Genomic DNA, 12,388 nt, shown 5'->3' with positions numbered 1-12,388 from the left:
GATAAGTATGTGTTTCTCCCCTCTAATATCAATAATGTGTACATGTTATAAGGAGGATAGCAGTAGTACATAAGGTAAAAAGAACAATTTTCCCCTGACTCCTTCCCATCATTTTCAGTACTAAGAACAACTGAATGTATTTGCTGGTACCCAACTACATACATCACACACACACACACACACACACACACACACACACACACACACACACACACACACCCCTCCAAAAAATGAACTACATTAAACATATTTGTTTTTACATATAACCATATACCATAAACAGCTTTTTATTTTGGTAAACATAGAGCTATCTCATTTCTAATACTTGCTTAGTACTGTATATATTTACTCCTTAATATGGTGATATTGGCATTGCTTCCATTTTATTATTGCTACAAATAAAGGTTTAGTGAACATCCTTGAAATTATTTTGTTATTGCCTTATTATATCCCTAAGGTATTTTTCATCCTAATTTATGCCAGCATATTAGAAATAATTTAGATGATTATAGAAATTACGTTAATCCATAATAAGGAATATTCATCATTAAATATAATGCTGTAGTAGAAAATAGAACTGCTTGAGAAAAGTTTTCATTTTCTATTAAACCAAAAATGAAAGCAAATCTCAGTACAACAGAAACCCAATTTTGCCCAAACTACATATATAGGAAAAAAAAAAAAAAACAGAAAGTACAACAGATGAGAAAGTAGAACTTTGGCCTAACACGTGCAAGGCCCTGGATCCCATGCCAAGCACCACAAAAAGAAAAATAAAGTACAAGAAAAGATGCATCTTTTCTTCTAGGCTGATAGTGAAGCTTGAACTCAGAGCCTGGGAACTATCCTCTAACTAGTTCACCCAAGACTCACACTTTTCCAGTTGAGCCACAGCTCCACTTCTGGCTTTGTGGTAGTTAATTGAAAATAAGACTCTCATAGGCTTTCCTTCCTGGGCTGGTTTCAAACCCTGATTCTTGTATGTCAGCCTCCTGAGTTGCTTAGATTACAGATGTGAGCCACTTCTACCCAGTTTTCAGTTACTTTTCCTAAATGCTTAAAAATCATAAGCAGTCTATGGCTCATCTGAGACAATGAGAAGAAAGCAAAAGATGCAGAAAAGCAAAGCAGTTAGCGACGACTCTGGATGGCTGTTTGTGCTTCATCAGTCTTTACCACCAACAGCGGCAATAATGGTCAGCACTTCCGCATGGCCATGTAGCTTAATGTCTGTGTCTATGCTTTCCCCCACAGATACGTTCTTGATGACCAGTATGTCAGCTCAGTAGGAACCAAGTTTCCAGTCAAATGGTCAGCTCCAGAAGTGTTTCATTACTTCAAATACAGCAGCAAGTCAGACGTATGGGCATTCGGTAAGGAAGTGACCACACAGGTCCCAGCACTGTTTCATAACCTGCCTTCCACAACAGGAAACCACCAGAGCAGCAACACCCGTGGTTGTTATTATTCAGTAGTTGTACAAAGAAGTTTCAATTCCGTAACTCGGGTGCAGAGTTCAATGCATCTTAATCAATACCACCCATTTTGAAAAAAGACCTTGATCATTTACAAAATTATACATCTGATAGAAGTCAAAATGGTTTACTTTCTTTGATCAAGTGTTAGGATATCTTCCATTCATTGTGGAATTTATACCCTGCTAGCATTTTCTCATAGTATCAAAGCTTTGCCACATGAAGATGTCAAACAAGAATTCTTTTTTTTTTTTTTTTGGCCAGTCATGGGCCTTGAACTCAGGCCCTGAGCACTGTCCCTGGCTTCCTTTTGCTCAAAGCTAGCACTCTGCCACTTGAGCCACAGTGCCACTTCTGGCCGTTTTCTGTATATGAGGTGCTGGGGAATTGAACCCAGGGCCTCATGTATACGAGGCAAGCTCTCTTGCCACTAGACCATATCCCCAGCCCTCAAATAAGAATTCTTAATGTACTGTAGTCTAGGCTCATCCTGAACTCTTTCTTGATCCTCCTGCCTCGGCCTCCCAAGGGCTTGGACTAGAGTTTGTATACTACCACACTCAGTCTCAGGTACTTTTGTTTTTTGGTTTTGTTTTGCCTGTCCTGGGGCTTGAACTCAGGGCCTGGGGGCTGTCCCTGAGCCTCTTTATGCTCAAGGCTAGCACTCAAGCCGCAGAGCCACTTCAGGCTCTTCTAAGTAGTTTATTGTAGATAAGAGTCTCACAGAGACTTTTGTGCCTGGGCTGGCTTCAAACCACAATCCTGAGATCTCAGCCCCCTGAGTAACTAGGATTACAGGCGTGAGCCACCAGCACCTGTTTTTATTTTTATTTTTTGAGAACTAAATCTACACTTGCTTGAAATTTAAAAATCTGAAGGAATGCAAATTAAGGCATTCATTTTTTTGTGTAAAGTAACTCTTACAGTCATTTCTTTCTGAATGGACCAGTTCTTTGGGTATTCCTAATAGAACCATGAGACATGAATTAGTATTTTCTTTTTTTGTCATACTGGGACTTAAACTCAGGGAAAGCACTCTACCTCTTGAGCCACACCCTGCCCCTTTTCTGCTTTCTTTTTTCAAATAGGGTCTCACATTTTTGCCAGAGACAGCCTAGGACCGTGTGCCTCTACCTCTACTTCCCAAGTAGCAAGGATTATAAATGTAAGCCACTTTGTTCAGTCCCCCATTACATATTTTAAGCTCTGTGCTTGTCAGCTTTCCATAACTACAAGAAGAAATTGAGATAATCAACTTATAAAGAGGAAAGGGGTTCTTTTGATTCATAGCGTGGAAAAGGGAAACAATTCTTAAATTGTAGGTCTGCAGATTTTAAGTTTTTATGTGATGAAACTTTCAAGACTATTTCCAATCACTGTCTGATAGGTCTAGGAGAAGTAATTCAAATTATCAACATGCAAAATGTGTTTAAAATGGCAGATACCTATTTCATGCTTGTCTTAGTTTGTAAGTACAGTTTGATTTACTGCTTGACAACTGCAAGATAGCTTGAAAAAAAGGAAAATTTAGTTAGCCATTTATTCTTCTATGCAACACAATTTTTAAAAATAGCTATTCTTTTTGGAAAAGCATCATCATTCATTGTAACAAAAAAGAAATGTTCACAGAAAAGGAAATTCAAAAAATAACATTTGTGTGACTAACATCATTTTGCATAAATTAAATTGTGTACCTTGTTGTCAAAGGTACTCTTTTTTTTGGGGGGGGGGTGTTGTGGGGCTTGAACACAGGGCCTGGGCACTGTCCCTGAGCCTCTTTGTGATCAACACTAGCACCCTACCATTTGAACTACAACATCACTTCAGGTTTTTGAGTGGTTAATTGGAGATAAGAGTCTCACAGGTACTTTTCTACCTGGGCTGGTTTCAAACTGCAATCCTCAGATCTCAGCCTCCTAAGTACCTAGGATTACAGGCATGAGCTACCAGCACCTGGGTTTTTAAAAAACTGAATACAAAGTTACTCTTAATATTCATGTGTCAGGGGCTGGGAATATGGCCTAGTGGTAGAGTGCTTGCCTTGTACACATGAAGCTCTTGGTTCCATTCCCCAGCACCACATATACAGAAAACGGCCAGAAGTGGCGCTGTGGCTCAAGTGGTAGAGTGCTAGCCTTGAGCAAAAAGAAGCCAGGGACAGTGCTCAGGCCCTGAGTTCAAGGCCCAGGACTGGCAAAAAATATTCATGTGTCAATTGATAGCCTTAATGAATGATATTTTTAAAACTCAGTGCTCTCATTCAGTAGTTACTGTTACTTTTGATGAAATAACAGTATTACACAACTTGATTATTCATCTTATGCAACAGAGCCTGGTTCTAGGTATTTTTCTGGCTGTTTGCAGTCAATCCATTCTTGTCTGATTTGTCTCCAGTGAGGGTATTGAAGGGACTCTGAAAGCAATTCCCAAACAAGAGCGTTATGGTTATTTCAAACAGGAATATTAACATTAGAATGAGTGCGCAGCCTTCCAAAGGGAACATGTGAAAGCAATATGGTTTTGGATAGTTGTTTTGGAATACGTGTTTTCTAAAAAAATTAAAGGAGCCATAGAACTTGTAAGATTGCTTTATTATAGGAGCTGGAGGCATGGTTCCGAGGGAACAGCTCCTACCTAGCAAGCACAAGGCCAAAAACTAAAATTGTGTTGTCATTATAAAAATTTTTACCAAAAATATGTAATTTTTTTGGCCAGTCCTAGGGCTTGAACTCAGGGCCTGAGCACTGTCCCTGACTTCTTTTTGCTCAAGGCTAGCACTCTACCACTTGAGCCACAGCACCACTTCTGGCATTTTCTGTTTATGTGGCCCTGAGGAATCGAACCTAGGGCTTCATGTATACAAGGCAAGCACTCTACCACTAGGCCATATTCCCAGCTCCTTTTGCCTGAAATATATAACCTTAAAATCAGAGAAAGTTTGAAGCTATGATTCTGGAACAGTTTTCTTCCTTGTACATTTCAGATTATGCAAGATTTGAAATGTGATCATTGAAATTATCCTTCCTTGTACAGAACAGCACCACTCAGATAGCACTTAAAACATCCTGGCACGCTTTCAAAAATTGTTTGTGTCTATTAATCGTATGAAGAGGTGTCGTTGTGATCTTTCCATTCATGCATAGGATGTGCTTTGATCACAATGACCCTGTTCTTCTTTCTTAGCTTACTTCCCCAATCCAGTCCACTTAGTTTTACCATTTGGTGTGGGCTTTATGATGCTATTGGCATGCATGCAAAGAATGCACTTGGACCATCTTGACCCCATTGCCCTCTGCTCTCCTCACCCACCACCCACTGATCCCCCAGGCACTCTTTCATGAGAAGTGCATGTTGTGTCTCACTTAATCCCCACGGCAAGTTCAGGAGGTACAAATCCCCCTTTATATACAGGGAACCTGAGAGGGAGGATGTTAAGGAATTTACTCAGCCTTTAAATAGCAGAACTCAGCTTCAAAGGCCCTATGTGACTGGTCCCAGGTGCCACTCTCTTAACCACCACAATCACAACTCAGGGGTTTCTTATTCCAGCGTCCACAATGCCCTGGATAAGCTTTGAGAGAGCTAAAAACCAAACACCAAACACAGGCATACTGTGTGTTCACTTTCCAAAGGGGACATCCAATGGCTTTTATCCAGCTGCTAAAATGGCAGCTAATCCAGAGAAGATGGTGAACCACCACAGGAACAGATCAAAGGGCAAAGTGAGCAATGACTTTATCCTTGCATGTCCATGGAACAGGACTTTGAATACACAATGATGTTGCTCATGATTGCCAAAGCAAAGCGCAAGGAGCAAAGACTTCATGGTTCATGAGTGTGGGGGGCCAGGCTCACTCGACAGGATGTTGTCACTGGGAGGTAAAACGAAGCCCCAGCTGCCTCCCTGAAGCAACCCAAGTGGATGTTGCTGTGGCTTCCCTTGTCATCCACTATTTTCCCGCAGGCATAGGATACTAGTCTTAGATGGCACAGGAAAGAGACCTTGGGCTCCAGAAGTAAGGATGCAGACTCACCCGCCAGGCCCTGACCTTTTCATCACGGTCCATTTTCTTCGGAAGCTAGGATGTAAAGGTCATCCCACAAACTCTGGAACAACAACACTTCTTCTTTCTTCTTTGTCTTTTTGTCATTGTTTCCTTCATCTCCCTCTTCTTCTTCCTCCTTCCTCTTCTTTTCTTTCTCCTTCTTCCTCCTCCTCCTTCTCCCTCTCCTTCTTCTTCCTTCTTTCTCTTCTTCCTCTTTCTCCTTCTTCTTCTTTTCTTCTTCCTTCTCTTCTCTTTTTCTTTCTCCTCCTCTTCCCCCTCTTCTTTACTCTCCTCCTCCTTCTTTCTTCTATCTCCTCCTCCTTTTTCTCCTACTTCTTAATCCTCTTCTTTTCTTCACTTTCCTTCCTTCTTTTCTTCCTCCTCTTCCTCCTCCTTTTTCTCCTTCTTCTGAATCCTCTTCTTTCCATCTTCCTTTTTCTTCCTTCTTCTCTTTCTCTTTCTCTTCCTCCCCCTCCTCCTCCTCTTCCTCTTCTTCCTCCTCCTTCTCCTCTTTCTTTTTCTTCCCTCACACTTTTGCTTGTATTTTTCACTCACAGCTAGCACTCTACCACTTGGGCCACACCTCCACCTCCTTTTGATGGTTAATTGGAGTTGAGTTTCACACATTTGTCTGCCCCAGGCTGCTTTTCAACCAAGATACTTAGATCTCAATCTCCTGAGTAGCTAGGATTACAGGCGTGAGCCACTGGACACCCAGCTAAGCCGTGGAACTTCTAACACTGACTCTCTTTCTTTTTTGTCTGCTGGCTCCCACCCCCCCCCCCACCTCTTGCGGTGCAGGCATCCTGATGTGGGAGGTGTTCAGTCTGGGGAAGCAGCCCTATGACTTGTATGACAACTCACAGGTGGTTGTAAAGGTCTCCCAGGGCCACAGACTATACCGGCCACAACTGGCATCGGACACCATCTATCAGCTAATGTACAGCTGCTGGCATGAGGCAAGTATGGCCCCTGAGTGTTCTGAAAGGATCCCAGGTACACCTATGGCAGTTACTACATCCCCACACCTTCAGCGCTTTTGTGAGGGAAAGCACCTTCTAAGAACAGGTGGAAATGTTCCTGGGTCCCTGTCTTCACACATTTGTGTTCTAAAAGAAACAAGGTACATGCCAATCATTTACTGAACGATTTATGTTCAGCACACTCTAGGAAATCTATCAACAGTAGTTCATTGGTTCATCAGAAAGCACATAGTGAGGAGGCTATGTGCTACTATCATCACGAGAAATAACAGGAGAGAGAGGCCTAGGCGGCTACGTGACTTGCTGAAGGTAACACAACTAGTAAGAAGCAGTCTGGTTAATGCCAGGGTCCCTGTTCTTTTTTTTTTTTTTTTCTTTTGGCCAGTCCTGGGGCTTGGACTCAGGGCCTGAGCACTGTCCCTGGCTTCTTTTTGCTCAAGGCACTTAACACTCTGCCACTTGAGCCACAGCGCCTCCTCTGGCCGTTTTCTGTATATGTGGTGCTGGGGAATTGAACCCAGGGCCTCATGTATATGAGGCAAGCACTCTTGCCACTAGGCCATATCCCCAGCCCCAGGGTCCCTGTTCTTAACCATGAAACTACAGAGTCTCTCCTGAAGGAGAAAATATGTGACCAAAGTTTTTAACCACATGTAGAGAACACACAAGGGACACCATCCAATCATCACCTCCCAGGCCTTCCAAACACTGAGAGACAGTGTCCAATGCAGGTAGACGCTTAGGCTTATGGAGACGACATGGAGCTAATGTCACAGCAGATTCACCTACAAAGTATCCACTGTCTTCACAGAACTCATAGGAGATATTGGGTAAGACTGAGGCTCCACTTTTGCCCTCAGTCTTCGTAACACACACACACAGAGTAACTGAAAACACCAAGCAGTTTATAATTATGTACCCAAATTAGAAGAGCCCAGGGGAAAAGATTTCTGCCTATTTTAAGCCATGTGCCTATCTTTCTTTAAAAAAAAAACACATAATTCTCCTTTTCCTATCATTTTTTTTATTGTTGGTTGTGGGGCTTGAACTCTAGGCCTGGGTGTTGTCCATGAGCAATTCAGCTTAAGGCTAGCATTCTACCACTTGAGTAGCAACACCACTTCTGATTTTCTGGTGGCTAATAAAAGATAAGAAGCTCATGGCCTTTCCTGCCCCAGCTGGCTTTGAAACATGACCCTCAGATCTCAGCCTCCTGAGTAGCTAGGATTACAGTCCTGAGCTACCAACGCCCAGCTTCATATCATATTTTCAAGATCACCTTCTGACTTGGGGATATTAATACTTCATCTGAGATATAAACTTGTTAGTATTTTCCCCCAGTTTCTCCCTTGTATTTTGATATGGTTAATGACATTTTAAATTTTTTGTTTGGGCCATGCAAAATAATGTTATATAGTTGAACATATCAAATTTGCTTTTATTGCTTCTGAAAACTATGCTTTTTGTTTTGTGCTGGCCCTGAGGTTTGAACTCAGGGCCTGGGTGGGGTCTCCGAGCTTTTGTACTCAAGGCTAGCAATCTACCATTTGAGCCATAGCTCCACACTTCTGGCCTTTTGATGCTTAATTAGAGATGAGAGTCTCACAGACTTTCCTGCCTAGGCTGGCTTTGAACTGCCATCCCCAGATCTCAGCCTCCTGAGTAACTAGGATTACAGGTGTGAGCCACTGGTGCCCTAAATAGGCTTTCTTTTTGTTATGGGGATTAAACCCAGGGCCTGTACATGCTAGCCGAGCACTTGACCATTTGAGCCACCCACTCCTTGCGTGTTAACTTTATATTCTACTTTTCTGGTGAAATGCTTCATTGTTTGGGTTAGTTCCATCATTACTGCTCTTGGGTTATTTTAGGTATACAATTGGGCCCTACACAAATAAAGACAAATTTCCTTTTCCAATTGCTTTCACTTTCTGACTGCACTGGTACCTTCTACATAATATTAAGAGCAATAGTTATAGCCACCATCCTTCCTGTGTTCCTAATCTCAGCAGAAATGTCTATTAGATTTCCACATTTCAAAGACATTATATTGGGACTGAAGTAGAAAAGTTTTAGATATGTTTATTTATAATCATGAAGATCATCATCTAAAACAATGGCTTCTTTCATTCAGCTTCCAGAAAAACGCCCCACATTTCAGCAGCTCCTGTCTTCCATTGAACCACTTAGAGAAAAAGACAAGCCTTGAAGAAGAAATTAGGAGCACAATCAGAATGATAAAAATGTTGGTCAATATTTTCATTCTTTTTAAGGAAAGTTGCAAGACCCAATATAATTATCTAGTTCTTAGTAATTTCTGTTGCATTGTTTGTTGTAGTATCTAGAAAGGAACAATGTAGGAAACAACAAAAGTGTTTGAAATTGAGGACAAATTGTTTGCAAACAAAATGTTGTCTAAAATTTAGGTCATTTTCTTTGGGTTTCTGTCAATGTAACTGTTTCTAGCCTCTAGTAAAAGGATATTTCCAGATTGCTGTGTGGTGAGGGTATAAATCATGAGCACAGATTTGAGCAGAATTAAAAGATTATTTGTTGAATACTCATACTTTTCTCTTGTCACTATCACGATAATTACACATACTATCAAATATAGAAATGTAGATATTTGCCTTCATATTCAATGCTGTCAAATGTTAGCTTGCCTGAGTATCAAATGGAGATTAATCTGTTATTAAAACATAGATACTGCTGGGCACTGGTGGTTCACGCCTCTAATGCTAGCCATTCTGGAAGCTGAGATCTGAGGATCACAGTTTGAAGCCCACTCAGAAAAGTCTGGGAGACTCTTATCTTTAATTAACCAGTAAAAACTCAGATGGCTACTATAAAAGATTTTGTTTGTTTTCAATGGTTCCTATGGCCTGGGGTTGAGTCCATAGGTTTTCATCATTTTTGGAATATTATCATATTTTCTATGTCAAGAAGAGACAGAGAAAGGTTATGTGGAAGTCACCACAATGAAGACATCCCAGTTAAGCCCTCTATTTTCAGATATAAATTAATAATCTCCCTTAAGAACCATTCACAACCTACCTTATACCACCTCTCCCTCTCCTACCAGCTAGCTCAACTGTCACTCTTGCTTATTTGTTCCTTGACATTTAATTGATTCCTTTATTTCATCAGAGATTTGTCACAAACTTGTGCTTCTATTTTTAACACAGGCCTACTGATGTCACTGTATAATGCATAGAAGCACGTGGGTATTGGTACAGTCCTTCATTTATTCTTTAGTCTTAGCTGTATGCCAGGTTATTTCTCCACCAAAGGGAAAAAGAAGGAAGGTGTGCCACAACCATCTTTCTCAATGTGTCTCAGTCAAATGGGAAAGGGAGCCTTTCCTGCTTTCTCTGATTTTATGCATTGGTAACATTTGCCACAGATTGCTAAGCCTTTCTTTCCAGTTCTCCCTTCAAGCTTGTTTTCCTTTATTTTCCTTACTTTTATATAATCTATCCTTTAGAAAAAAAACTATACTTTATTGGGTGTGTGCTTGAACTCAGGGCCTAGGAACTGTTAGCTTTCACTCAAAGCTCACACTCTACTACTTGAGCCATAGCTCTACTTCTAGCATTTTTCTGGTTAATTGGAGATAGGAGTCTCATGGACTTTCCTGCCAGGGCTGGCTTTGAACCATGAACCTCAGATCTCAGCCATCTTACAAGCTAGGATTATACATATGAGTCACTGACATCTTAGACATTCTGCTTTTATTTAAAAAAAAGTAATACAGTTGGACACTGGTGTCTCAGGTCTGTAATCCTAGCTACTCAGGAGGCTGAGATCTAAGGAATGAAGTTTGAAGACAGCTTGGGCAGAAAAGTCTATGAGCCTCTTAGCTCTAAAACTACTCAGAAAAACCCAGAATTGATACTGTGGCTCAAGTGGTAGACTGCTAGCTTTGACCACAAAAGAGGCTTAAAGACAGTGCCCAGACCCTGAGTTCAAGTCCCTGGGCCAGCAAGAAACAAAAAGTAATGCATGCTTGTTGCAAAATTTTGAAACAATACAGAACTGTTTACTATGTGAAGCCTAGCCAGAAAAATCAAATCAAGTAAGAATTTAAGGTACTGGTGGAAGTTTTATCAGCAAATAACTGCAGTGATTCCAGGAAGAGCTAAATAGAGGAAGAATAGTTGTGCTATTTTTGTGTTTTTTTTTTAAAACCAAGCATAAATGCAATGGAAATGCAATGGAACTGTGTTTCAGGGTGATATGTAGCACTTATTGCTAACATTTTAAACCAAGATCCTGCCTATGCTCTGCAGAGTGTAGCTTGAAGAAAAAGGCAGACTACATGACAAAAAACCCTTTTCCAGATGGCAAACTCAGAGCCCAACTTCACAGTGAGCACAACTAGGTAAAACCCAGCTGGCCACCCATGACTCATGCCTACAATTTAGGAGGCTGAGATCTGAGTATCACAGTCCCAACACCAACTTGGGCAAGAAAGACCATGAGACTCTTCTTTCCAATTAACCACCAAAAAGCCAGAAGTAGAGCTGTGGCTCAAGTGGTACAGTGCCAGTCTTGAGCAAAAAAATCTAAGGAACAGTGCCCAGGCCCTGAGTTCAAGCCCCAGTATAGGCACAAATGATGATGGTGATGATGATGTCAAAACAACTAGATGAAAATTAGCAGTCTTTCTGAACCTTTTCTGATCTGCCAAAAATCAAAGTCATGAAGGTCAAGCAAAATTCATATTATATCTGCTTGAGTTAATCAAAAGAATGCTTCCAGGGCTGGGAATATGGCCTAGTGGTGGAGTGCTTGCCTTGTATACATGAAGCCCTGGGTTCAATTCCCCAGCACCACATATATAGAAAAAGCCAGAAGTGATGCTGTGGCTCAAGTGGCAGAGTGCTAGCCTTGAGCAAAGAGAAGACAAGGACAGTGCTCAGGCCCTGAGTTCAAGCCTCAAGACTGGCAAAAAAAATAAAAAAAGAAAGAAAGAAAGTTTCCCACATAGATGTTAAAAAGCTGAAGTGTCTCAGTTCTGATTTTGACTTAAGAGCGGGTATGGGAAGGGGAGATATTAAGATTGAAACTCCAACTTTACCTATATGAGGACAGGCTGGACCTCAGATGAATAATAAGTCATTGGGAGACACCAGAAAGAGGAAGGTAGCACCTACCTTTTCTGGCCTGATTCTTTCTCCTATCAACCTTGGGCCTTTCTTCCCAGGAAGGAAATACTCAGTGAGCAGCTTTAGATTGCATAAACAAATGTACCTCGGGTGTCTGAGCTCAACAATGGTTTATTTTCCACATTCATAATTTCACCTAATACTTGCTTCCTGATAGCCCAGGAGTCAGTGAAGTCTACGTGCAAAAAGGTTCTGTGGGCCACGTCATCCCGTATGAAGTATTCCACTGTGCTATGTAGCACAAAAGCAGTCTTAGACAATATGAAAATGAATGGGTATGGCTGTATTCCAATGAAATACTACTTCTCAACATTGAATTTGAATTCTATATCATTTTTGTGTGTTGTGAAATGTTCTACTTTTTTCCCCAACCATGAAAAAAAATACAAAAATCTTTCTTAACCCACAGGCCGTACAAAAATAGGTGATGGGAGGAATTTGGCCCAAACAACATAGTTTTGCAACTCTCACCCTATGCCCAGGTACTGGACTCTCTCTGTGGAATCTCCATTCTCTCAGAGGATGCTATTGCCTTAGTAGTAGGACCACAAGCTTCTCCTGGTGGGACAGTGATGAGGACTACACTGTTTTGTGTAGGGTGTGTGTGTGTGTGTGTGTGTGTGTGTGTGTGTGTGTGTGTGTGTTAGGAGAACCAGCATGTTTTTCTAATTCCTGTGTTACAATTGGAGACTGTCATTGTCATGGGCCCACTGACC

At 41.3% G+C, this 12,388-nt stretch overlaps 1 protein-coding gene across 2 annotated transcripts in view; it reads left to right on the top strand.

Annotated features, from left to right (window-relative positions):
- Positions 1 to 11,949, top strand: part of Bmx (BMX non-receptor tyrosine kinase) — a 49,794-nt gene extending 37,845 nt beyond the window's left edge. Inside the window, exons 17-20 of one of the 2 annotated variants that reach the window (XM_048336684.1) lie at positions 1,255 to 1,373; positions 6,323 to 6,480; positions 8,639 to 8,753; positions 11,830 to 11,949. In XM_048336684.1, the coding sequence (XP_048192641.1) occupies positions 1,255 to 1,373; positions 6,323 to 6,480; positions 8,639 to 8,713 (352 nt within the window). In that variant the 3' untranslated portion in view covers positions 8,714 to 8,753; positions 11,830 to 11,949. Of the gene's footprint in view, positions 1 to 1,254; positions 1,374 to 6,322; positions 6,481 to 8,638; positions 9,247 to 11,829 lie in introns of those variants that run through there. The other variant, XM_048336683.1, reaches the window with a different exon arrangement.
- The last annotated feature ends 439 nt before the right edge of the window (positions 11,950 to 12,388 follow it).

The sequence above is a fragment of the Perognathus longimembris genome, chromosome 28 (genome assembly GCF_023159225.1).
Source record: "Perognathus longimembris pacificus isolate PPM17 chromosome 28, ASM2315922v1, whole genome shotgun sequence".
NCBI classification, from domain to species: Eukaryota; Metazoa; Chordata; class Mammalia; order Rodentia; family Heteromyidae; genus Perognathus; species Perognathus longimembris.
This window is presented reverse-complemented; position numbering and strand designations above follow the sequence as displayed.